The 22,886-nt window shown below is 35.5% G+C and overlaps 2 protein-coding genes across 5 annotated transcripts; one reads left to right on the top strand and one right to left on the bottom strand.

The window, feature by feature from the left end:
- Positions 1 to 275: 275 nt before the first annotated feature.
- Positions 276 to 7,954, top strand: HSPA13 (heat shock protein family A (Hsp70) member 13). The gene is made up of 5 exons (XM_070750266.1): positions 276 to 593; positions 1,470 to 1,810; positions 4,021 to 4,234; positions 4,728 to 4,895; positions 5,621 to 7,954. The coding sequence occupies exons 1-5, from the start codon at positions 569 to 571 to the stop codon at positions 6,280 to 6,282; spliced, it is 1,410 nt and encodes a 469-aa protein (XP_070606367.1). The 5' UTR covers positions 276 to 568; the 3' UTR covers positions 6,283 to 7,954.
- Positions 7,955 to 14,406: 6,452 nt separating this feature from the next.
- Positions 14,407 to 22,433, bottom strand: RBM11 (RNA binding motif protein 11). 4 transcript variants are annotated; one of them, XM_070751760.1, is made up of 5 exons: positions 22,254 to 22,433; positions 19,577 to 19,739; positions 16,885 to 16,957; positions 15,853 to 15,946; positions 14,407 to 14,698 (listed from the first exon to the last, which is right to left on the bottom strand). In XM_070751760.1, the coding sequence occupies exons 1-5, from the start codon at positions 22,365 to 22,367 to the stop codon at positions 14,429 to 14,431; spliced, it is 714 nt and encodes a 237-aa protein (XP_070607861.1). In that variant the 5' UTR covers positions 22,368 to 22,433; the 3' UTR covers positions 14,407 to 14,428. The 4 variants fall into 4 exon arrangements, with proteins under 4 accessions (XP_070607861.1, XP_070607863.1, XP_070607862.1 ...); XM_070751762.1 differs by having other exon boundaries at positions 22,266 to 22,433; XM_070751761.1 differs by lacking the exon at positions 22,254 to 22,433 and adding an exon at positions 22,043 to 22,216.
- Between the last annotated feature and the right edge of the window lie 453 nt (positions 22,434 to 22,886).

Below are 22,886 nucleotides of genomic sequence, written 5' to 3'. Positions count from 1 at the left end.
TAAATACTAAGTGTGAGCTAGATAGCAAAACATGTGGTTTAAAAGCATATTTATAACTACTCTTTACATAGCAAAGTTTTAATACGTACGCTAATGTTTAAGAAATGATTATATGGAGTGCTACAACCATTAACCCATTAGAAAGAACAGCAACTACAAAGATTTCACAAAATCCCGAAAATATCAACGCAAAGAAACGAGAAACAGGAAACGCATTACAAAACCCCCACCCATTTCAGATCACGTCACCGGGGAACTTCCTTCCTGTCCCATTTAGACCTTTCGTGGAGAATGGTGACGTGTCTTTGAGAGCGCCTTACACGCAAGAAGCGCCATTGTAATCTGCGTGTTGCTGCTTGGGTATCGTAGTTCGGTACTAATAAATTCTATTGGAGTTTTAGACGAGCGAGACTACACTTCCCAGAATGACCCGCACGACGCGAGGGTTGCTTCTAAACTGTTCACGAAAATCTAAGGTATAGTCAGCAAAGCAGTAAATGATTCCGGAAGTCGGGCAACGGAGTAACAGCCGGTCCTTGTAGGACCCGCCGGGACAAGATTGTTAGAAATGGCTGGAGAAATGACGGTGTTGGGTAAGTGTCTGTTGGCTGGGAAGCTTTTATCTAGTACGTCGTTCCCTTCGGTGAATATAATCATTTTCTCCCTTCCCCTCCTAGGGAGACAGCTGAAGTATGGTATTTGAATTGAAACCCACTGTTCAGGATCGTAACGTGCCAAACAAGGCATGGTAGATGATTAGATGTTTCAGTGGTAGTAAACACAAATAGCTTTCAGGTGACAGCGGAATGATCACCACACCATCACGTTCTGCCTGTAAAATCGAAAGGAAATGAAAGATCGAGTTGTGAAAACGGTTACTTGTAATGTGCTCTGAGGCTTAAACTAAAATAAATGCAGGGGGAGGTTGTCAAAATTTATTATTTGCGGATTTTTCTCTGCATTTATTTTACTGAAAAACGAGAAAGCCAAAAGAACCTTTGTTAATCTGGAAATAGAGGAAGCAAAACACCTTTGTGTTTTCTTCCTCCCCCCCCCATGTAATCTTTAGGAATTTGTATGTGTGTGTTCTGTCCTCTGACACAGACAGACCTTATTCAAGAAAATACAGGAATGTTTAATTCATATGGCTAGATACGTAAAACTGTTTCTAAAATCCCTAGCATAGTTTCAAAATGTTTTAATCAAATGCGTACTTTCTCATAGTAGAAACATGGTGTATAATTCAGGAAGCATATTGTGAAATAGTCTTTATAAATGCAAAAGAAATGTACACCTTTATAAATAGCTGTACTTTGGATAAAGGAGAAAAGAGGTTAATAATAAAATGCAATAATACATTTACAAGATTCTGTTCTATTGAAGAAGCAGGTGATACATCTATTTATATTGGAATGAATTAGCTGATTTTAATCATTCTCTCCCCACCTATCCCACGCTCTCTTTTTTAGGTTCTGCTATTTTGACCCTTTTATTAGCTGGATATCTAGCCCAACAGTATTTACCTATGCCCACGCCAAAAGTAATTGGGATTGATCTTGGTACTACATATTGTTCAGTTGGAGTGTTCCTTCCTGGTAAAGGACAGGCAAAAGTGATTCCAGATGAAAATGGACACAATAGCATTCCAAGCATAGTGTCATTTACTGAGAATGATGTGTGTGTGGGATATGATGCACTAGAATTAGCAGATGCAAATTCACAGAATACTGTGTATGATGCCAAGAGATTTATAGGGAAGATCTTCACCCCAAAAGAACTTTTAAGTGAAAGCAGCAGATATCCATTTAAGGTAAAGTTAACACTTTATTTACTACTTGCCTATGAATGATTTCAAATAATCACTTTCTTGTTGAAAAGGGGGGGCAGGAATAAAGTGCTTAAGATCTTAAGAAGATGTTCATGTCCACCTGCTTTATTAAACTGTTATTGAAACTTAGTGTTTTTGTGAAGTTTTAATCCAATTATAAATTGGATTGAATATGTGTGTTTAATATCAATTACATTGTATGCATCCTGTTTATCTCTTGCTGTAAATAATGGAAGATCAGTTCAGACACTTCTTTACAATTAAGTTTCCACAGCACATTCTATCATCATGTAGTTCCCTTACAAAATGAATACTATTTATAAAATGCAGAGGTAGGTTTGCTTACAAGGAATAAACCTTGTGGTTTTAATCATATTCATTTTCTTGTACCGGTAACTTTTGTTTCTTTTCCTTGATAACTTTTGGCACGTTTCTACTCATCATTAATTAGCATTTATTGACTCCAGATGCACAAGGCCTTCATGTCATGTTCAACCAGATCCTTATTTTCTGCCAGTGTACAGTTAGTTACTCAGGTGTCTTAGCAATTATAAGGAATGATTTTACTTTTGAGTTTGTAAATGCATTGTTTTTATATGTTTAGTAACATATTTGTGGAATAGTTTTTGTTTGTGTCTATTTTTCAGGGGAAAATAGATTATGAATGTGTGACAGTTTAATTCTTTTTAAGGAAAAGAATTAAACAGTGCTGCTCTTTAGTGTTCTGTGGGGTTTTTCATTTTTATTATTTTGAGGAGAGGTATTAGGATATTTTCCTGTGTAATTGAAATTCTTGGTTTGTGGTAGGTAGTTTATTTAATATGTTATATGTTTTCTTGTTCATTTCTTACAATATAACACTACTTTTCCACGTATAAAGTGTGTATTTTCTTATATTTCTTGAGAGGCAATTAGATAGTTTGACATTTGTAGTTGAATTTTTTCACTTATGTCTTCTGCTCAAAGTATATTTGTGAAAAATCTGTTGTTAAGGACAATGAGCATTCTAGAATGTGCATGCAAAAGTCCTACTTCTTAGCTGCTCTTGACTTTTGCTCTGCAGAATTGCAAGAAAGAGGCATTAATATAAGAAAGATAGAAATCATAAATAGAACATTAGATTTAGATTTGGTGGATACATCTTTATTTAAAATATTAGGCAGCCTGGTCAGAATAATCCCTAAGAAAACATAGATGGTTTGGTATAGTGGTTTAGGAACCTGGCTAAAAACTGAGAGACCATGAATTCTAATCAAGTCTTAGGCACAACTGGGAGCAAGCTGGGAGACCGTGGGCCAATCCTAGAAACAAGACAGTGGCAAACTGCTTCCTAAAATCTTGCCAACAGCAGGGACTAGACAAAGCAGTCACCATGAGTCCAAACTGACTCAAAGGCACACAGATACACATTAAAAAAATGATGCAAATTCTGCATAGGAAGTATTCTTGCACACTTAAACACATTTCTGTTAACATGCAGTTGTTTAATATTTTAATAAATATAGAAAGTGCAGATACTTAGAGAACTTTTCAGTTAATACTTTTAACAGTAAAAGAGAATATTTGAAGCTCAGGGTTGAAATGAGGGGTCCTGGTGCTCTCAGTTTCCTTGCAAACATTTCATCACCCAAGCTAGGTAACATCATCAGTGCATATCAGATATCGTGATGATATTACCTAGTTTGGGTAATGAAATGTCTGCAAGAAAACAAGTTCAGAGAACATTGGGGATTCCTCATTTTAGCAGTTCTTTTGGCAGAAATAACAACTATAAAAAAATTCACTTTTGCCATTATAAATTCCAAAAGTCACTAAAATGGTTGTGAGGATTACCTTTAAAGAATTGTCTAATCATCTTGTCAAAACAACTGTTTTCTTATTTTGAACCTGTAAGCAACTGGTCATAAGTGGTATTCCTTCAAATATACAGAAGTTGTGTTTATACCCAGCAAGCAGAGGCGGTGTTAGTTTCATTTTATGGAGAACATCATGTAAACAAGTGCTGAATATTGTATTAACCTAATTACATTTTTTGCCAGAAATAAACCATAGTTTATTTTCCACATAGCAGAAACAAATTATGGTGAAATAAAATAAATACTTACAGCTTAATATGCAAATTGGGTCTGTGTTAGATTTCACAGGGCAATTGTAAGCTATCTTTTTTTTTTTGCTCCTTTTCCCTCTCTCAGATTCTTAACAACAAGGGAACTGCTGAATTTTCTGTTGTAACCAATGAGACTATTAGGGTAACACCGGAATATATTAGTTCTCAGCTTCTTTTGAAATTGAAAAGGATGTCAGAGGATTTTCTCGGGGTGCCGGTTTCCAAAGCAGTTATTTCAGTGCCAGCAGAGTTTGATGAAAGACAGCGCAACTACACAGTTAAGGCAGCAGGCCTTGCAGGTGATGCACATATTTTTCACATTTTTCTTAAACTCAGTTTTCAAAGGGGCCTAAAATGGAGCAGTAATGAAACCATTGGTTTTATGTACATAATTCACATTTTTCTTAAACTCAGTTTTCAAAGGGGCCTAAAATGGAGCAGTAATGAAACCATTGGTTTTATGTACATAATTCACATTTTTCTTAAACTCAGTTTTCAAAGGGGCCTAAAATGGAGCAGTAATGAAACCATTGGTTTTATGTACATAATTTGAAGCCACCATGAAATCCCTGAATGATTAAAATGTATCACTGTAAATGCAAAATAGAATATTCTGTTTCAAATGGTCATTAATTTGTAGAAAGAGTTCCAAAAGGAGACAGATTAAGTTTTTGCTTAAATTCTCATAGTATCATATTTGATTTAAAAATATGTACAGTTTATCTTGAACATATATTTTGTTGACTATATGAAATAATGTTGGAAAATTAAAATACATTTTTATCTTTGTAGGTCTGGAAATTTTGCGGGTAATTAATGAGCCTACTGCTGCAGCATTGGCATATGGCCTTCACAAGTCTGATGTATCCAATGTTATGGTAGTAGATTTGGGTGGAGGAACCTTAGATGTTTCCCTCCTAAATAAACAAGGAGGAATGTTCCTGACTCGAGCTATGGCAGGTAAATAAATGCTTTTATATTATATTATTTAATTATGTTCAACAGTTGTTTTAAATTAGCACTTACATCTGTCTACATTACAGTTCATGTATGAATAATGACTGAATGCAGAGAACATGCTTCTTCCATCCAGCATATTATTATTATTGTTGTTGTTGTTGTTATTATTATTATTATTATTATTATTATTATTGATTAAAATTATGCCACCCCTCTCCTAAGACTCGGGGTGGTTTACATTTCTTGTCATAATATGTGAAAAGACATAAAACACATGGAAACATTGAATTGATTATGCTAGGTTTTTTTATTTGTTTTATGTATTGGGTCAATCCAGTTTTTATGATTTAGCAAGATATGTGAACTTAACCACAGAAATTCTGTCAGTGGTATTACAGTTGTCATAGGCTATTCACCCAAATAAGGTTAACAGTTTATAGTTAGATATGCATAGCTTATATATCATTTTGATGTAACGTATATATCATTTTGATGTAACGTATTCAAATATGGACTACTAGTTGTGATTGATTTCCTATTACAAGTTCAACTAAATAGTTTATTTTCAGACTAGGTTTGCAAGAATAGTGTTATTTAACCCATGATAGATATAACACATGCTCTATTCTACTGAGACATCTTACTCATGTCCAAGTGTTAAATGTTATTCAAGCTATATCTATTGCCCTATCAGTTATCTGATATATACAGATTTTGTCTTTTAGGGAACAACAAACTGGGAGGGCAAGACTTCAATCAACGGTTGATGCAATACCTCTATAATGAAATCCACCACACGTATGGCTCTTTGCCCTCTAGAAAAGAAGAAATACATAGACTCAGGCAAGCTGTAGAATCTGTCAAATTAAATTTGACAGTTCATACTTCTTCAACCATCCAAATTTCTCTTACTATGCCGGAGAAGAAAGACCAGCATGAAAATTTGCAAAAGAAGAACATACATGAAAATAATTTTTCAGAAACTGAAATGAAAGAGCACAGGGAAGATAGCTTTTCAAAATCTCTTGATGGCTCACGGAAAATAATTAACTTTGAAACAGAAATTTCTAGAAAACTCTTTGAGACTTTAAATGATGACCTTTTTGAGAAAATCCTTGTGCCCATTGCACAGGTACTGAAAGAAGGACATCTACACCAGACAGAAGTAGATGAGATTGTATTAGTTGGAGGTTCCACCCGAATTCCAAAAATACGTAAAATTATTACAGAATTCTTTGGAAAGAAACCTAACACCTCTGTGGATCCAGATCTAGCTGTCGTAACAGGGGTTGCAATCCAAGCAGGAATTGTTGGAGGATCTTGGCCTCTTCAAGTTAGTGCTGTGGAAATCCCAAACAGGCATTTACGGAAGACAAATTTCAATTGAACTTCAGTGTTCTTGCATTATTATTAAATACTCTCAACAAAGAAGGATTCTATTTATTCATCTAAATTCTATTTGCATGATGCTGGACTTCAAGTGTACATTAGTTCCCATCATTGAAGACATTCAGAAACTGGATTTAAAAAATATTTCATTTCTGCTTCGGTTAGGAGAACTGTGAGCTCATTATTTAAAGAAAGCCAATGATCAGAAACTTCATTCTGAAACTTTATCTTACTTCCTGCTTTAATAATGAACAGAACCTCAAGATTTCATTACTTGAATATGGAACAAAATAATTCGAGAGTAATGATGACAATAGTGTTGGTATTGTATCCTGATATTTCTCAGGAGTTTGTATTGATTGGGCCTGGCCTGACATGAAGCAGTATTAATATCTATCAATGAAGTTCCTTTTAAATGGCATTTGAAAGCACTTTTCTTAACATTGTGTTCAAGCCTGACTATGTTTTAGGTACTGTCAATTCTATGTCTGTGTTCATTAACACCATAAACTTTGGGGAGATACCATTCTTAACATTTGATTTAATAAGAGGTAATCATTGTACATGATGACTTCCCATATAGAAGTTGGCACTAATTAACCATTGCTGATTATATGCAAGAATGACCCGTTTTGATATAATACAAAACTATTGAGTAGTGTTATAAAAATGAGCCTTGTGTTCATATGCTCCCCTTTTTCCAGTAAGGCCATGAGGAGATTAAAGCTAATTGCTTCCGTTTTGAATTTATTGCAGTTTAGTGTTACACCTTAACCCTAAATTATGGTTAATCCTAATTATGGCATACTGAAACATGCCTTGTTCATAACCACTGTTTGAAATTAGCTTGCTCCAACAATTCACAATTCAAACTGATCACAGCTAGTTTATGGTTAAGCAACATATGAATGTCCCAATGATTCATACAAAACTTTCATACAAGTCTATGTGAAAATGTAGTAACATCACAATGAAGTAAACACATTAATTTTCCCTAATAGTCAATTCGGTTTCAGGTAAATTAAAATTATACCTGTGCAAAATACTTTAAACTGAAGCAATCTGGAGACAATAATGACTTGTCTGAGCATTCTAATACTGTTCCAACCATATTGAAAATTTGACCTCAAAACAGCCCATTTTTAACCTTTAAAAATATGAGTGGGAATTTCCACTAAGGTTAAAATGATATCAGAACACTTCTGGAAAACAGGAAAAGTTGTTTCAAAAATTTTAAATGGGGCATTTAAAGCTGAAGATATTTTGAAGTTGGAACATTTTTCATATTACTGCATACTAATAATAATAATAATAATAATACACAAACTCTGTCCACACTGTTAATCCAATGCAGCATGAAGCTTTTTAACCATTCCATAGAATTTATTTTGAAGGACCAGGTTTAGCCAATGCTGCTAAAGAAAATAGTGAAGACCTACAAATAATTGTTAACACTCCATTCTTTCCAATAAAATGCTGGTATTTTCAGGCTGCTGATATTGTCATAAATATTGAAGTATACATCTTGTTTTTATGTCCAGATTCATAAATTAAAAGACATGGAACTATTTTCAAATACTTTAATGTCAAAAAATAAATCACAAGAACTGTTGCATTGTAAATGTGACTCAAGCGGTTTATAAATTCATAAATAAAAAATATGAACCATTTTTGTGTACTCTATATTATTAAATAAGTGTGACTTTAGCTGATGCACAATCTAAACATTTTTTCTGATCATGATGGTCAGTAAATGTATCAATGTAACTGAGTAAGTTATTTGTTACATTTATAATTACGTTCAATCGAAACGACTTTCAGTTGGCAGCATTTGAGTATTTTGAATATCAAAATTTGTTCAGAGGATTTTGCTGGTGTTGATTGCAAGAAGCAATTTTCCAATTCTTGGAAAAATAATATGAAGTAGTCTTCAAGGATAATGAGGTTCTATCCTGTGTGGATAAAGGTATTTCGGGAATTCTTTCATAATCTTTATGTAGGTATTGCCAATTGTATTGATATCAACAAGACCAGCAAATATTTTACCAGTACTGGTGGTTTGGGTAATTGGTTTTACAATGCTTTAAACTCATCATCAATTTTCTATTTGGTAAAATATTTTTCCCCCCAAATGGAACAGTCCTTAAAAGGCAGTTTGCGATTTAAATCTGGAGTTCTAGGTTTATGGATATCATCAGTTTTATAAAAAAAATTAATGATTCAAAAATATTTTCCAGAATGTGCAATATTTAGTATATTATTATTTCAGAGGGAATTTAAGTGCTGAGAAATGGGGGAAAGTCAAATTAAACAAGCTATGTTCCACATTGTTTGAAGCTATTGGAGAAAAATGTAACTTCTTGGAGTGGAAATTTAAACATGCATCGATAGTAAAGTTCTGAATTGCTTTCCCTCGCCCCCCCCATCCTATCATAAGATAGCACTGTATCCTATGAAAGGATACTGTACTATTCTTTCATAGTCCTATTGACAGAAGACCACATCCTGTTGTTTTGAAACCAGTAGCAATGCTTCTACGTATATTCTTTCTATATTTTACTGTGGTCAAGAGAACATTTTCTACCAAAAAAAACCCCAAACCAATTACCAAGGCAGCATTTTGATCTTTAAAAAAAAATGAATATGTGCTAAGAACAGTAAATATTGTATAGTTTTTATAATTGCCTTATAATAATATTTCAAAGTCATATTAGGGAGAAACCCCCCTGAACTTTGTTCAGTAAATAGGTATAAATTCTTTCTGGATTGCCTTATTTATTTATTAATTTATTAGATTTCTATGCTGCCCTTCTCAAAGTGACTCAGGGTGGCGTACAACATAATGAAAAACAACATATATACAAAGAAATCTATTATTAAAAATAATTATAAAATTATAAAACTTCCCTATGCAGTCATTCCTATTCATTAAATTAAATCGTTCACATCGGCCAGAGACAATCTTTTCTCTCACGGCCCCCATGCCCGCTGGCAGAGGTTTATGAAAGACCAGGAGGGAGGGGGCAGTACATTTATCTGGAAGGAGTTCATTCTAGAGGGATGGGGCTGCCACAGAGAAGGCTCTTCCCCTAGACCCTGCCAGATGACATTGTCTGGTCAACGGAACCTGGAGAAGGCCAACTCTGGGACCTAACTGGTCACTGTAGTGCATGAGGCAAGTGACTGTCCCGTAGGTAATGTGGTCCTAAGCCATGTAGGGCTTTGTAGGTCTTAACCAGTACTTTGAATTGTGCCCAGAGACCAATTGGCAACCAGTGCAGCTCATGGAGTGATATTGAGATGTGGGTAGATCTTAGGAGCTCCACAATAGCTCACGCAGCTGCATTTTGCACAATTTGCAGTCTCCGAGCACTCTTCGAAGGCAGCCCCATGTAGAAAGCATTGCAGTAATCGAACCTCAAGGTGATAAGGATGTGAGTGACTGAGAAGAGACTCCCTGTCCAAATACGGCAGAATTAGAATTGCATCTGTGCAAACTGTAAACTGATAGAGATGCAATTATACCTACTTATATATCATACCAAAATATGCATTTCTATCGCTATTAGATTGCTGGAACAGGTGTTCATAATCTGAACTATGGACTACTATATTGATATAGTAATGCATCAGCTATAAAAACCTCTTATTTGAGAGATTAGAGTTTATATGCAAAAATATAAATGTACATTGCTTAGAATATCAGCTTTCTTTTTTTAATAACAAACACAATATTAGTGATATTCTTTTTGAAGCCATTTGCCTTTCTGTTAAAAATAATATTACTGAAATCGCTCTCATTACTTTGTACAATTAAATGATTTATGTGTTAATACAAGACTGCTATTCATTTTCATGCTTTCATTTGAAACCTAACTCTTAGTTTGGCTAATATGTATCTAGATATCTTTTGTATTATATTTCCTTCTGCATTGTGACACACAAAAATGAATGGCTGGTTTGCAAACTAATGTGAAACAATTTTTCTGCATAGCAAATCATATCTTTTTATAAAAGAGACTGCATTTATAAAATGGTCTTTTTGTATTACCCCAATAAAATATTTTTATTGTATTTATGGCATTTTGCTATAACAAAGACCTAACCTCTCAGAGACAGGTACCTTGGGGAAAAGAACAAGAACTGATTTGGGTAACAAAGCATCATAATGTAGATTTATTTATTTTATTTATTTATTTATTGGATTTGTATGCCGCCCCTCTCCGTAGACTCGACAGAACATGTTTGACAGAACATGTTTTAAATCCTCTAATGCTTATATTTTATTTGTTACTTGAATAAAGGAATGATTTATCATAGTTTTTCCTGAAAGAACTTTTGGACTGGTGTTAATATTTGTTGAATCTTGTCTTTGCTCAAGGAGCTAAAGTTGGTTGTATCTTGGAATCTTCACTGATCTTGGAAGCATACCTACAATGCAGTATGGCAAGAGTGGCTTTAATGTTCAGGTAATAAACAAAAAACAAATAAGATAGCTTGGGGGGGAAATCAGAAGACTCTCAGTAGTTTCTTATCTTAAATAGCAGAATAATTATGCTTTTATATTTAATTAAACTTTGCCAGATCCAAGATCGCTAAAACATCATCCAGTTATCTCTAGGTTAATTTCAGAGAATGGGATGTAAAATAATTGGCATGTAGAAAGAATCATTATCATATGAGACACCAATCCTTGTTGATGAGATATTTTTGATGACAAACTTAATTGGGTTGCTTGCAAAACTTACATAGGAAAGTCAGCAGGTCTGTGAGGAAATACTGTACATTGAATTTCTTTCTGCTACTTAGAATCATATATTTTGAATTAAAATACATTGTATTTCAGACTAGTTGAAAAGGGCTGCCTAGCAATAGGAATTTCTGTAAGATTTCAGTGAGTATTTGTTGTGGTTAGCTCTGGTCCAGCTCCTGCCCCAAGGAATGTGGAGGTGGATGTGGGGGAGACATCCACATGCCGCAGGCCTGTTTTGCTCCCAGTAGAATCTGCCGACGAAGTCTCCTCTGACCAAGGAAGCGTGAGTGACAGGGAAGAGGGGAGTTTGGCAGACAGCCCAGGAGATCTGTATAATCCCTGGATTCTGAACAAGAATTAATGACACATCCACGCATGTGTAGAGTGATACATAGGAGACAACAACTGAAGGATTATTACAAGAGAAAATGAGGCCACCTGTGGTTGGGTGGGGCTGCTGTAATTAGTGCTACAGATAAAGTGCAGCCTGGTGTTTTAGCCTCATGGCAGTTTATCTGATTCATTGTTTCGTCAAGATCATGGTTTTTGCTGTTTAGGATTGTGTGTGTGGACTTTCTGGACTTTAGAATTGGACTCAATTTCCCAGTTATTGAGTGAGCAATTGGACTGCATTTAGCCTGTGGCTTGTGTACCAGAAAATCCCTTTGACATTTAAAAAGGGAGCTGTTTCTGTTTTTCTGTTTATAAAAACTTTTGGGTTTTTCTTTTATTGTGTGGTGTGTGTCTTCCTGGACTAATTACCCTGTAATTACGGGCGGTTGATGTATAAAAATGCCAGTTTTAGTAGTTTATAGTTACATGCATATACACAACACCCTGTTATTAACCATTGGCTATAAATAAAATTAAATAGCACTGTACTTGCCATATGTGCATTTATACTGATCTCTGTACTAAGCTATGCCCCCATAGCATAGCTTAATCAAAAAAAGGTGGGAAACCATGTCTTCATTTGTGATGCATTTTTTCAATGATTATTCATTGGCAATTTGTAAACCAACTCAGTTAAGAAAAAAAGTTCATAAGTGATAATTGTTTTTTTGGCTTTGACCAATTATTATCAATTCATCAAAGCACATTTATTTATGACTCCTACCCAAGATGGCTGACAGGACTCCAATCCAAGATGGCTGGTGAACATTAAGATAATTTTTCTCTCTTACCGATGATCTGCTGATTTTGCTGCCTAAGTTGGTTTTCTGGCAGTGCTGCTCCCTGTATTTGAACGGGAATGCATAGGAATGACTCAAGACAACTTTTGGATGGCTGTGGATCCATTGGGAATGGGATTTGGTGTTCTGATCTAGGCTTCCTTAGAAAGCACAATCTTAGTCCCACAAAATCTCTTTATTTATACAACTGTAAATTATTTTCATTTACATTCCGCAAGGCTTGATAAAGTCTTTCAGAAAAAGGTTATCACTACATGGAATGCTGCCAGAGAGCTAATTTCCAGGACAAGGACAAACTTGGCACATAATTTTCACATTTTGAATCGGCCATATGACCTAATTGCTTCCTGCAAAAGTTCACATCCCGTTTGCTCTTCTTTTATATCTTATGGGAGGGACCAATAATATCCAAGCCTTACTCACAAGTCAACCTTGTTCTCTTAATTGTTCTTATTGTCTGGCAGCTCCTTGTAATGCGCAAATTGGGAACAGGCTCCCACTGTTTTTGCTTCGCTGCTGTCAGACTCCTGAGGCTACAAATAACTATCAGATAGCCTTGGCTCTCTCTCTGACTCGATAGAGCTCTTATCCGAGCTTTCCCCAGCCCCCAGAACTGGCTCAGGTTCCTCTCCAATCTCCTCACTGTCTGACTCCACCACTTGGTAAGGTTCCAGTTCTCTATGGGAGCAGTGAGAAAGTCATAGGCATCCATCTTCCTTTCAGTATTTTTTTTTGTTTTTCAGCAAGCATGGGTCTTAACTTCTTCTTGAACTTTGCTTTGTATCTTTAAAAATAAACTGGCTGACTAAATGCAGATTTATTTCTACCTCCTATTTTTTTCTTTTTCTCTGATTTATGCTGTGATTCTAAATAACTTTCATTTTTCTGTATGGAAACATGGCATGCTTCTGGATGAAGCACATTTATTTGATTTATGCTAATATTAAACTCTCACCATAGGGGTTTTTGCCTTTTTAATTTGCAAAATACTTGGGAGGTTATTTTTTCTTTCAAACCTGGATCAAAATATCCAGAAAATATATTGTTTCCTTCTGTGTGAGTGTTCTTTAACACTAAACTTCGTACAGAAGCAATGTTTCAGATTACAGAAAACTGGCTGAAATTTGAGGAAATATCTTTTGGTAACATATGATCTTTAGTTGAAAATTTAGTACTAATGTCTTAATCAGTATTCAACTAGCAGGGATAATATGTATATAAGTATTGTTGTTTTCTTTTACTGTACTGTTGTTTGTTTTGGGTTCTCCAATGCCTTGGTTCCCGCAGACATGGCAGAGGGCCTTAAGCCAGATGATCGCAGAGCCGAAGGTCTGATTAAGTAGATTAAAAGTAGATATTTGTTTAGTATTACATTTATTTTCTGCCCATCTTGCTGTTTTCTGTAGCTTACAAAAGTAAAGATATAAAATTATTAAAAATTTAAATGTAATAATCAAACAATGAACTAATAAAGCACAGCAATTTAAAACCTGATCACCGGGAGGCAGAGTCTATATATGAATTACCTTTTAAATTATGATAACTGATTATGTAAAATATTCAAAATCTGTTGAGAACAAATAATAAGTATGAATGCAAAGAAACAGAAAGCAACCCCCTTTCCAACGTTTCCAGAGCTTTTCATGAACTATAGACGAGAGCAAAATATAATTCACAAATATGCAGTTAATGTTTATGTTGCTTTAGATTTACTTTGCAATATATATAGTTTATGCCTGATGTTTGAAAAGAAATATAGAACAAATCAGCAATCTTCCAATCTTGTTTTTAGTACTTTTTTTCTAGCTAAATGACTCATCAATTTATCATTGACAATGACGTCTTATATTTTCCCACAAAAATGGATTTTTAACTACAAATTTTATGCATCGCATTGTGAATAGTACAATAATTCAATATTTTAACTATATGTAATTCAGAAATCTTTCTGTTTACAGTTTGAACATAGTTTTCTGAAAAACACACTCTTTCAAGAAAAATGAGAAGTTTTTCAATAAACTTTATTTAATTTTCATGACATTTTCAAAGAACATAATTAGATTCTATTTTTGGTGGTGTATGTATGTGTGATATTGTTTTTATAAATATCAGGATCATATCCTTTTATTTAATAATATATTTATTTATAAATAAATACAATCCTATAGTGTTAATAATTTATCTCTTTATATTTTTATTCATTTTTTCCTGTACTTTTTCCTACTACTTTTATTGCTACTGTCGTCGTCCCCAACTTCCAGAGTTCTTTTTCGTTTGGGAGTATTTTTTGTAACAAGGTACTGACTGTGGGGTTTTGCTTCTGAGTAGACACTTTCAGAAGAATCTTGCCCAGTATTCATGTAGGATGATACTGGAATAGTTGGAAACTGTGGTGATGTCATCTGTGGGTAAAGAAATGGCTGGCCCATTGGACTGTATGGAACATACTGTTGTGTCAAACATGTCATCTGGAAAAAAGAGGAGAATTTTAAAATGTTTGAAATTTATTTTATGAAAAAAGACCATGGGTTGGTTAAAAATCATTTCAAATTATACACGATAACAAGTAATGAGGATATACAAGATTTTTAAAATGGTAACATAAAATACCTTCAAACATTAAGCACAATGCGACACATTATTATTATTATTATTATTATTATTATTATTATTATTATTATTATTATTATTAATTATACTTGTATGCCGCCCCTCTTGGAAGACTCGGAGCGGCTCACAACACTTGCAAACCATGGAGTTGCATACTCTGCCTTTTTGTTTACATCATTGATGTAAAATTATCAAGTAGAAGTCCGATGGGGCATGGCTTATTAGTTATTTATATGATTCATAGAGCTGCCCATTTCACAACAATGACAATCATAACAGTGCATCTTCCCAAAGCTCATTTAACTTCTTGGAAGAGTCTCCTAGTCTTCAGAAACACTAATGGGATCAAGACCACAGGGCAAATACAGACACAGAGAAGACATAATTCAGTGTAAGAGACCCAGAGAATGTCCTCTGTGCTAGACCTGATAGGATAAGCAGAAATAATGGGGAACAGGTTGTCCTGAAAATAGCCTGGTCCTATGCGATGTAATACTCTATAGGTGGCAATCAGGACCTTTAATTTAATTTGGAAGCCTACTGGAAATCAGCTCAGCTCAGAACAGTGGTATTATATGAATATATTGAGAGATGACAAAAATTGACTTGCACCACTGCCTTCTAGACTAGCTATAGCTTCCAAATACTCTACCACATTCTGCATTATTTCATGTAATTGTGACATCACATGACATCTCTCTAAAACAAGGCAAGGCAGGTTAGTAATAATAAAACTACACAGCACAAGCACTGCTGAACGATGTAGTCAATTTATCCCTTTATATCTATAATATATATAGATAATAAAATGGATAATAAGGCCAACTGCTAATTATAAAGTACATCTCACCTGAAAATTCGTAGTCAAGTTAGACAATAAAAGATGCAGCCAGAAGCTGAAAAGCAACTATATCTTGGCTTTCTTAATAATTGTTTCTTGCAGTATATAATAAAGGAATTGGCATTCACATGACATATTGGGATAGCTTTACTATCATTATGCTAAACTTACCATGCTTTGAATGGCAGAATAAATCTGATGTGGATTATTATTCACCTGATACGGAATAACAGGTGATGGAATATCACAATAAGAGTCTGCATACCTATTAAAAACAAGGATGAATAAAGTCTCAAAATTTATCTATTAACAATATACAGACAATCTATTTCATTTCTTTACCAATAGATTCCTATATGCTAAGCAGAATTGTGACTCAATGTGATTTAACCGTAGACAAAATAGTATGAAATAATAGCAAACAGTTAAATGAGCACATACTAGAATTCTAATTTGGGTGCAAGTTATACAGTTAAATTAACTGTAAGACATGAAGAATAATTGATTGAGATAAGTGGCTATAGAAATTGAATGAACAAATAATAAACAAACATCTTAAGCCTACAATCTAATATATACTGTATATACCAGGGGTAAAATCGAGCAGATTCTAACAAATTCTGGAGAACAGGTAGTGGAAATTTTGAGTAGTTCATAGAACCAGTAGTGGAAATTTTGAGTAGTTCAGAGAACTGGCAAATACCACCTCTGGCTGGCCTTAGAGTGGTTGGGAATGAGGATTTTGCAACAACCTTTGCCTGGAGTTGGGTGGAAATGGCTATTTTTGCAGCATTCTTCCCCTGGAGTGGAGTGGGAATGGAGATTTTGCAGTATCATTCTTCTGCCACATCCACCAAGCCACATCCACCAAGTCACACCAAGCCACATCCACAGAACCAGTAGTTAAAAAAATTGGATTTCACCACTGATACATACTTATGGAAAAGCTACATCTCCATAGCATTGGATAGAGTTTATGGTTTTACAAATACTTTGAAAGTAATGTGCAGTGATGTACATGCAGTTTTTGAGCCATATAGTGGTCTACAAGATTATCCTAATAGTATTAACAGTGTTGTACTACAAGGTTTCTGATGTGCAGTGTCATGAAAGTACCTGGGCTTGTCCTATAATGATGGTGATTTTTTTCTTCTGCCCTTTTCTACCCCTACCCCTACCCCACAACAACTGAATGCACATTACCTGTATGTTGATGCTTGTACATCCTCATCTATATTCTGGGAAGGACTGCTTAACTCTAGGCAGTGAGTACTTCCTATAAATGAAACACTAAATATTTTAGGATTAAAAATATCACTGCACTTGTGTACATATGTCTAAAAATGCATAGAAACAAATATCAGAATTATACTAAAATTATTAGTTTCTTTTCATGCTCACTAAAAGAACATAAACAATCAAAAAAATATAATTTTTCACAATGGTAAGTACATTTGAATTGAAACCTTTTAATTAAAATGTGTATTGAAGGTGAGGTGAGGGTAATAAAAAAAATCCAAAACTTTAAGCCTTAAAAAAAAAGAGACGGACTCTGAGGCAGCGAGGAGCACACGCCTCCCATACAGCCGGCGCGAGGCTGCCTCCCATACAATGTACCAGAGAGGGAAACCCAGGGGGAATGGCAGGAAATTAGCCGGACTTTCGTGTCGCTATCAAATTTCCTGGAAAATTTTTCTGGGCTGGGGTTCTTAAGTAGGAAATGGTTTTTAAGAAGAGGCAAAAAAAATCTTGAATACCCAGTTCTTATCTAGAAAAGTTCTTAAGTAGAGGCGTTCTTAAGTAGAGGTACCACTGTACTTAGTGGCGATAAGGGTGGCAAAATGTTCACATTTTTCTGCACTTATTGCATCAGCTGATTCGTGCCCAGCCGCCTCTTTAGGGTGACTCGTTCCCTTCTCAATGCAAAGGGAATGGAGCAACCCTTACATGGTAGAGCTGATGAATTTGTTCAGTTTCTGTGAGATAAAGTCACCCAGATTTGGATGGACCTGGACTCTAATTGGGCAATTCTCACCAAGATGACAGGGGTAGGTTTTAGGCCTATTGTGTGAGATGAATTTGACTCCTGAGGATGTGGACAAGGCTAAGGGAGCAATGGGTTCCTCCACGTGTTTATTGGACCCATGCCCCTCCTGGTTGGTTTCGGCCACCAGGGAAGTGACAAAAGGCTGGCTCCAGGCTTTGGTTAATGCCTCAAGGGAGGGGGTCCTTCCTGCAACCATTAAAGGAAGCGGTTGTGAGGCCCCTCCTCAAAAAGCCTTCGTTGGAGCCAGATGAGTTAAAGAACTTTTATCCAGTCTCCAACCTACTCTTTGTGGGAAAGGTTGTAGAGAAAATGGTGGCACTCCAGCTCCTACGGTCATTGGATGAAACAGATTATCTAGACCCTTTTGAATTGGGCTTCAGACCTGGCTACAGCATGGAAACTGCTTCGGCTACTCTGATGAATGATCTCTAGCAAGTCTGAGATTGAGGTCACTCCTCTATGTTGCTACTACTTGACCTCTCAGCTGCTTTCGATACTATTGACCATGGTATCCTTCTGCAACAACTAAGGGAGTTGAGAGTTAGAGGCACTGTGATATTATTATTATTATCATCATTATTATTATTTATTATTATTATTAATTAGGCTTGTATGCCACCCCTCTCTGGATAGTTCTCCTCCTATCTCTCTGGCCGGTTGCAGTCAGTGTTGGTAGGAGGTCAGAAGTGGACCCCCAGACCCCTTTTCTGGGGTGCCTCAGGGTTTCATCCTCTCTCCTCTCCTAATTAACATCTACATGAAACCACTGGGTGAGATCATCCTATGACACGGGACGAAGTATCAGCAATATTCTGATGACACCCAGTTATATATCTCCAACCCGTGCCCAGTGAAGCAGTGGATATGATGTGCTGGTGCCTGGAGGCTGGGACGGTCTGGATGGGAATTAACAGGCTCAAATTTAACCCTGACAAGACTGAGTGGCTGTGGATATTGCCTCTGAAATACTATTCTGGTCATCCTTGGTGCTGGTCGGGAGGAAAATTATCCCCCTCAGAATGGGTTTGCAATTTGGGTGTCCTCCTAGACTCACAGTTAAGATTAGACCAAAATCTGTATGGGGTAAGAATTCTTTAAGACTAGAAAAAGGTCAATCTGACAAATCATCCACTAAGAATGGACCAAAGCACTGGTTTAGAAATAAGGGTTAATAATTTATCATTGAAGAAATAAAAATGCATCTAATATCAAATCATTCTTTTTAATTTAGTAAAATTTTAATTTCTTGCTTCTTGGGAATGACTATTAAAGATCAGAAATGTAATACTGTATATCAGTTGTTTTTTTTAAAAAAAGTTAATTCAGTAAATGGGCCCCAAAGTCAGAGAAGGGCCGCTCATCTTACCTCCTACCAATGTGCCCTCCAAAGCCAATGTGGATGTGTGCATGCCCAACAGGCGCATTGGTGCAAGATTTGGCTTCTGCTAATGCGCAGCAAGCAAAATGTTGTGTGAGGATGCATATGCAAGATTTCGGCAATTTTTGCCAATATTTTTGCTTCCACGCATGCTCAGAAGCAAAACATAGGCGAAAATAGCCAAAATCTCACTCACATGAGGATCCTCACACAATATTTTGGCACATGCGCAGAAGCCAAATCTCACACGAGGGTGCGCAGCTGCATATGCATCCGGGAAATTCCTATCAGGACAGAGCACCTGAGTGCACCGGCTGCTGTCCAACACTGCCCAAAGCACAGAAAAATATACTTTGTCAGAGCAGAATTTTGTTTGACACATTATTTCATGTGTCAGGATTTTGATGACATTTATATTCCAGAGATCTCTGAGTTTTTATGAAATAGTATTGGCAGGTAACTAAACCTACCAAACCGATATTGAACTTTAATTGGTCTTCCATATAAACGAATCCCATTCAGCAAAGCCATAGCATAAGGCACTGACTCTGTGTGTTTAAAGCAGACAAATCCAAAACTCTTGGGGTTTCCATCTTTGTCCTTGCATATGGTGACTTTGGATACCGGTCCAGCCTGCAAGAAACTTAAAACTTATTCTCTTATCATTCTGCTACATGAAACAAAATTGTTACTTACTCATTCAAAATCTTGATGGACCCTATTCTAACAATGTATCCATTTTTCTTTTATGCAGAGAGGCAGTGCATTGTAATTTTCCTTGTATGCTCACAGCTTACTTACGTATGTCTTGTTTTATTCTGTTATGGGAATAATTTACCATACATTGAGCTGATGAAATATCAAAGCAGTCAAATAATTTTTAAAAATGTACACTAGCAAATACTCTGCTATGCAAACAAAAGCAAACATATACTGTCATCAAATATAAGATATAACCAAAATAACCCCAAAGTAATTAAAGATTTATTAATATATATTTTCCATGTTGGATTGGCAATCAATAGAAAATTTCAACATGATGACAAATTTGTAAATTTAAATTCTGTAGGCAAATAGATAGTCCAATAACAATTACTATTTTTATAACCTAATTAACATACTACCTTCACATACAAATGATGTATCTAGTACATAGAATGAGAACCATTTCTCATTCTCCAGTAGAATGGGAAATGATGGCAACAAACATTGTAGAGAGAACAATTTAGACTGACAATTAGTGTTGTTGCATTGAGAGCTGAGAAAGATTTAATCATTATTTTCTATTGCTAAAATATTTCCAATGACACATTCTTATAAGCAAATCCTGATGAGAACATTTACTGTTGTGCCCAGTCATGTCTTTCATGGTATTTACCAGTCTGTTCTAAGGAAATTCTTAGGAAGTTGCAGAAACAACATGTACACTGGCATGATGTATGAAGAAAGAAAAAGAAAACAACAACATTTATCTGGAATCAGTTGTATACCTGTAGAATATATTATTCCTTCTTTGTTGTTGTTAAACTAAAATTTCCATTTTCTTGAAAACTTAAATACGGTAGGTAAAACCTATGGCATTGGAGTACATTAACCAAAACGTTTTCAGATAGTACCTTCTGAGCTGTCAAAAGCTAAAGGCATACAAAGTGCCTAATTTGTGGAATTAATTCCAAATCTACTTCTTACTAATATTACAATGAAAGTAGAAATAGCTTGTGACTGGAAAAAAGAGAAATATTATTTTACAATAATTGGTGCTGACAAAATACTCAATGTTAATGCTCAGTATTGCAGCTATATATATTTTTCTTATTTTATATGCAGAAAGAGAAAAGTAAAATATTACAAGAATGGTCAATTCTAATGTTCAACTGTAAATAAAGGAATACAATTTAATATTTCAAATTAAATTAGGTTTATCTATCTAAATATTGCACATTATTTAATCACAGAGATAAATATTCAATTATTTTCAGCCAAAGTTCAATTATTGCCTTTAGGCACTATCAACAATTATTTTTACCTTAATTTTAATTTATTTATCTTTCAGTTATGTAATTTTGAAAATTGATGTTATTTCAAAAAACATAGTAGATGCTAAAAATATAGTTCAGATTTTGACCAGGCAATAAACACCCATTATTTATCAACTAATGCTATTTTAAATGATTCAAAATAATTCACCAGAACTGAGCATTTATTAATAAGTAGAATTGAACAGATTCATCTGAACTGAGAAGGGAAATAATAATAATAATAATATTCATGAGGCTTATCAATTTATATTCTTTCTAACAGGTCAGTGTTGGATTTAAGTCTGGAGAGTGTATCAGATTTACCTGACAATAATGATTTTTAAAGTCAGCTCCTTTCAGCTTTATTTGATTTTCTGAATAATTCTGTTGCTAGGAATTACCTGACATCCTGTATTTTAAAATTAACTTCTATATCATGTGCATTATTTTCTATTCCTTTGTAAATGTTATTGCAATTTGTCTTTTTTTTCCTATTTAAAAATACCGCAGGTTAGGTCTAACATTTTCCACACATAAGAAAATCATGCTCCTTCCAAAATGTTCCACTTGTCGAATATGCTATTATTTAAAATATCAAAGTCCTATAAATCTACTAGCACCTATTATTGCTTTGTTTGTTTCTTAATCTAATCCCCACCCTAGTAACTTGTCTTGATTAAAAGTCATCATAAATGTTTAGCATAGAGTGGGTAGATAAAATAAACCTTGTTTGAAGCATATCCACGGGGGTGGGGGGGAATTGAAGGTTTTTTGTAGTACAGTATTTCAGAAATGGAGCATAAAATAGATTTCACTTGTGCGGTGACTCCGTCAACTACTGCAAAAGACCTGCCTCGGTATCTTCTGACAACATTCAACTGCAGTAAAAACAGAGCCCTATGACACCTTCAAGCTTACCAACTTACAGTCACGTACGGTTTTGTGAAATTGTTTTATGTCGTACATTTTTTTAAAAAGTATATTATTAAAGGGGTCCCGGTCGCATGAAATCCCATCCCTTGATATCATCGCGTACAGGACTCGCAACACGAACACGTGCTTCCCGGTCTCGGCTACATCGCTAGCCACGCCTACTTCTCACGCCCACCTCTCACAGGACCCGCCTCACCCGCTTTTGCACCTGCAAGAAAAGCTCATAGAGAATCTCCTCCTTCACGCGATTCTCCAAATTGCCCACGAAAAGGGTCCGGTCGGGCTCGTCCGCCCTATTTTGGCTTGTCATGATGCTGAAGAAGACCAACCCTGCAGCCGAGAGTTCTGGCTTAGGAACGGGAAGCCGGCGAAAGGGGAGGGGCTCCGGCGAGAGCGCACACGAGACCGTAAAGCAACAAGGGTCGCGCGACTGTGCTGTAAAAAGCTTTCTGGAGTGCTGCTGCAACTTTGCGGCAGTTGCCGGCATGATGGTTCTGAGCTGGGGATGGGGGGTGAGGGCGGAATAGAAGTGATTAAAATCACTTTCTCCCATGTTAAGAACCAAATCTATCTGTCTGTGTTTCTCACATCTAAAAGGCAAAGTTACACAGAAATTACTATAAAAGCCGAAATCCTGCTGGGCAAACTTCCTACTCACTCAGAATGGCATAGATTTCTGAATTTTGGGGGGTTGGGGGTATACGGAGTATGGTCCATTCCCAAACATGGACTGCCATCATGTGGCAAATCTTGATAACGCGTGAATCTACTGTCCAAGTTTGATATTTTATTGTAAACAATTTAAGGCAGCATGTATAATGTTCCTGCA

This window comes from Erythrolamprus reginae, chromosome 4 (genome assembly GCF_031021105.1).
Source record: "Erythrolamprus reginae isolate rEryReg1 chromosome 4, rEryReg1.hap1, whole genome shotgun sequence".
NCBI lineage: Eukaryota > Metazoa > Chordata > Lepidosauria > Squamata > Dipsadidae > Erythrolamprus > Erythrolamprus reginae.
The sequence above is the reverse complement of the archived record's forward strand: the minus strand, read 5'-3'. Positions and strand labels throughout refer to the sequence as shown.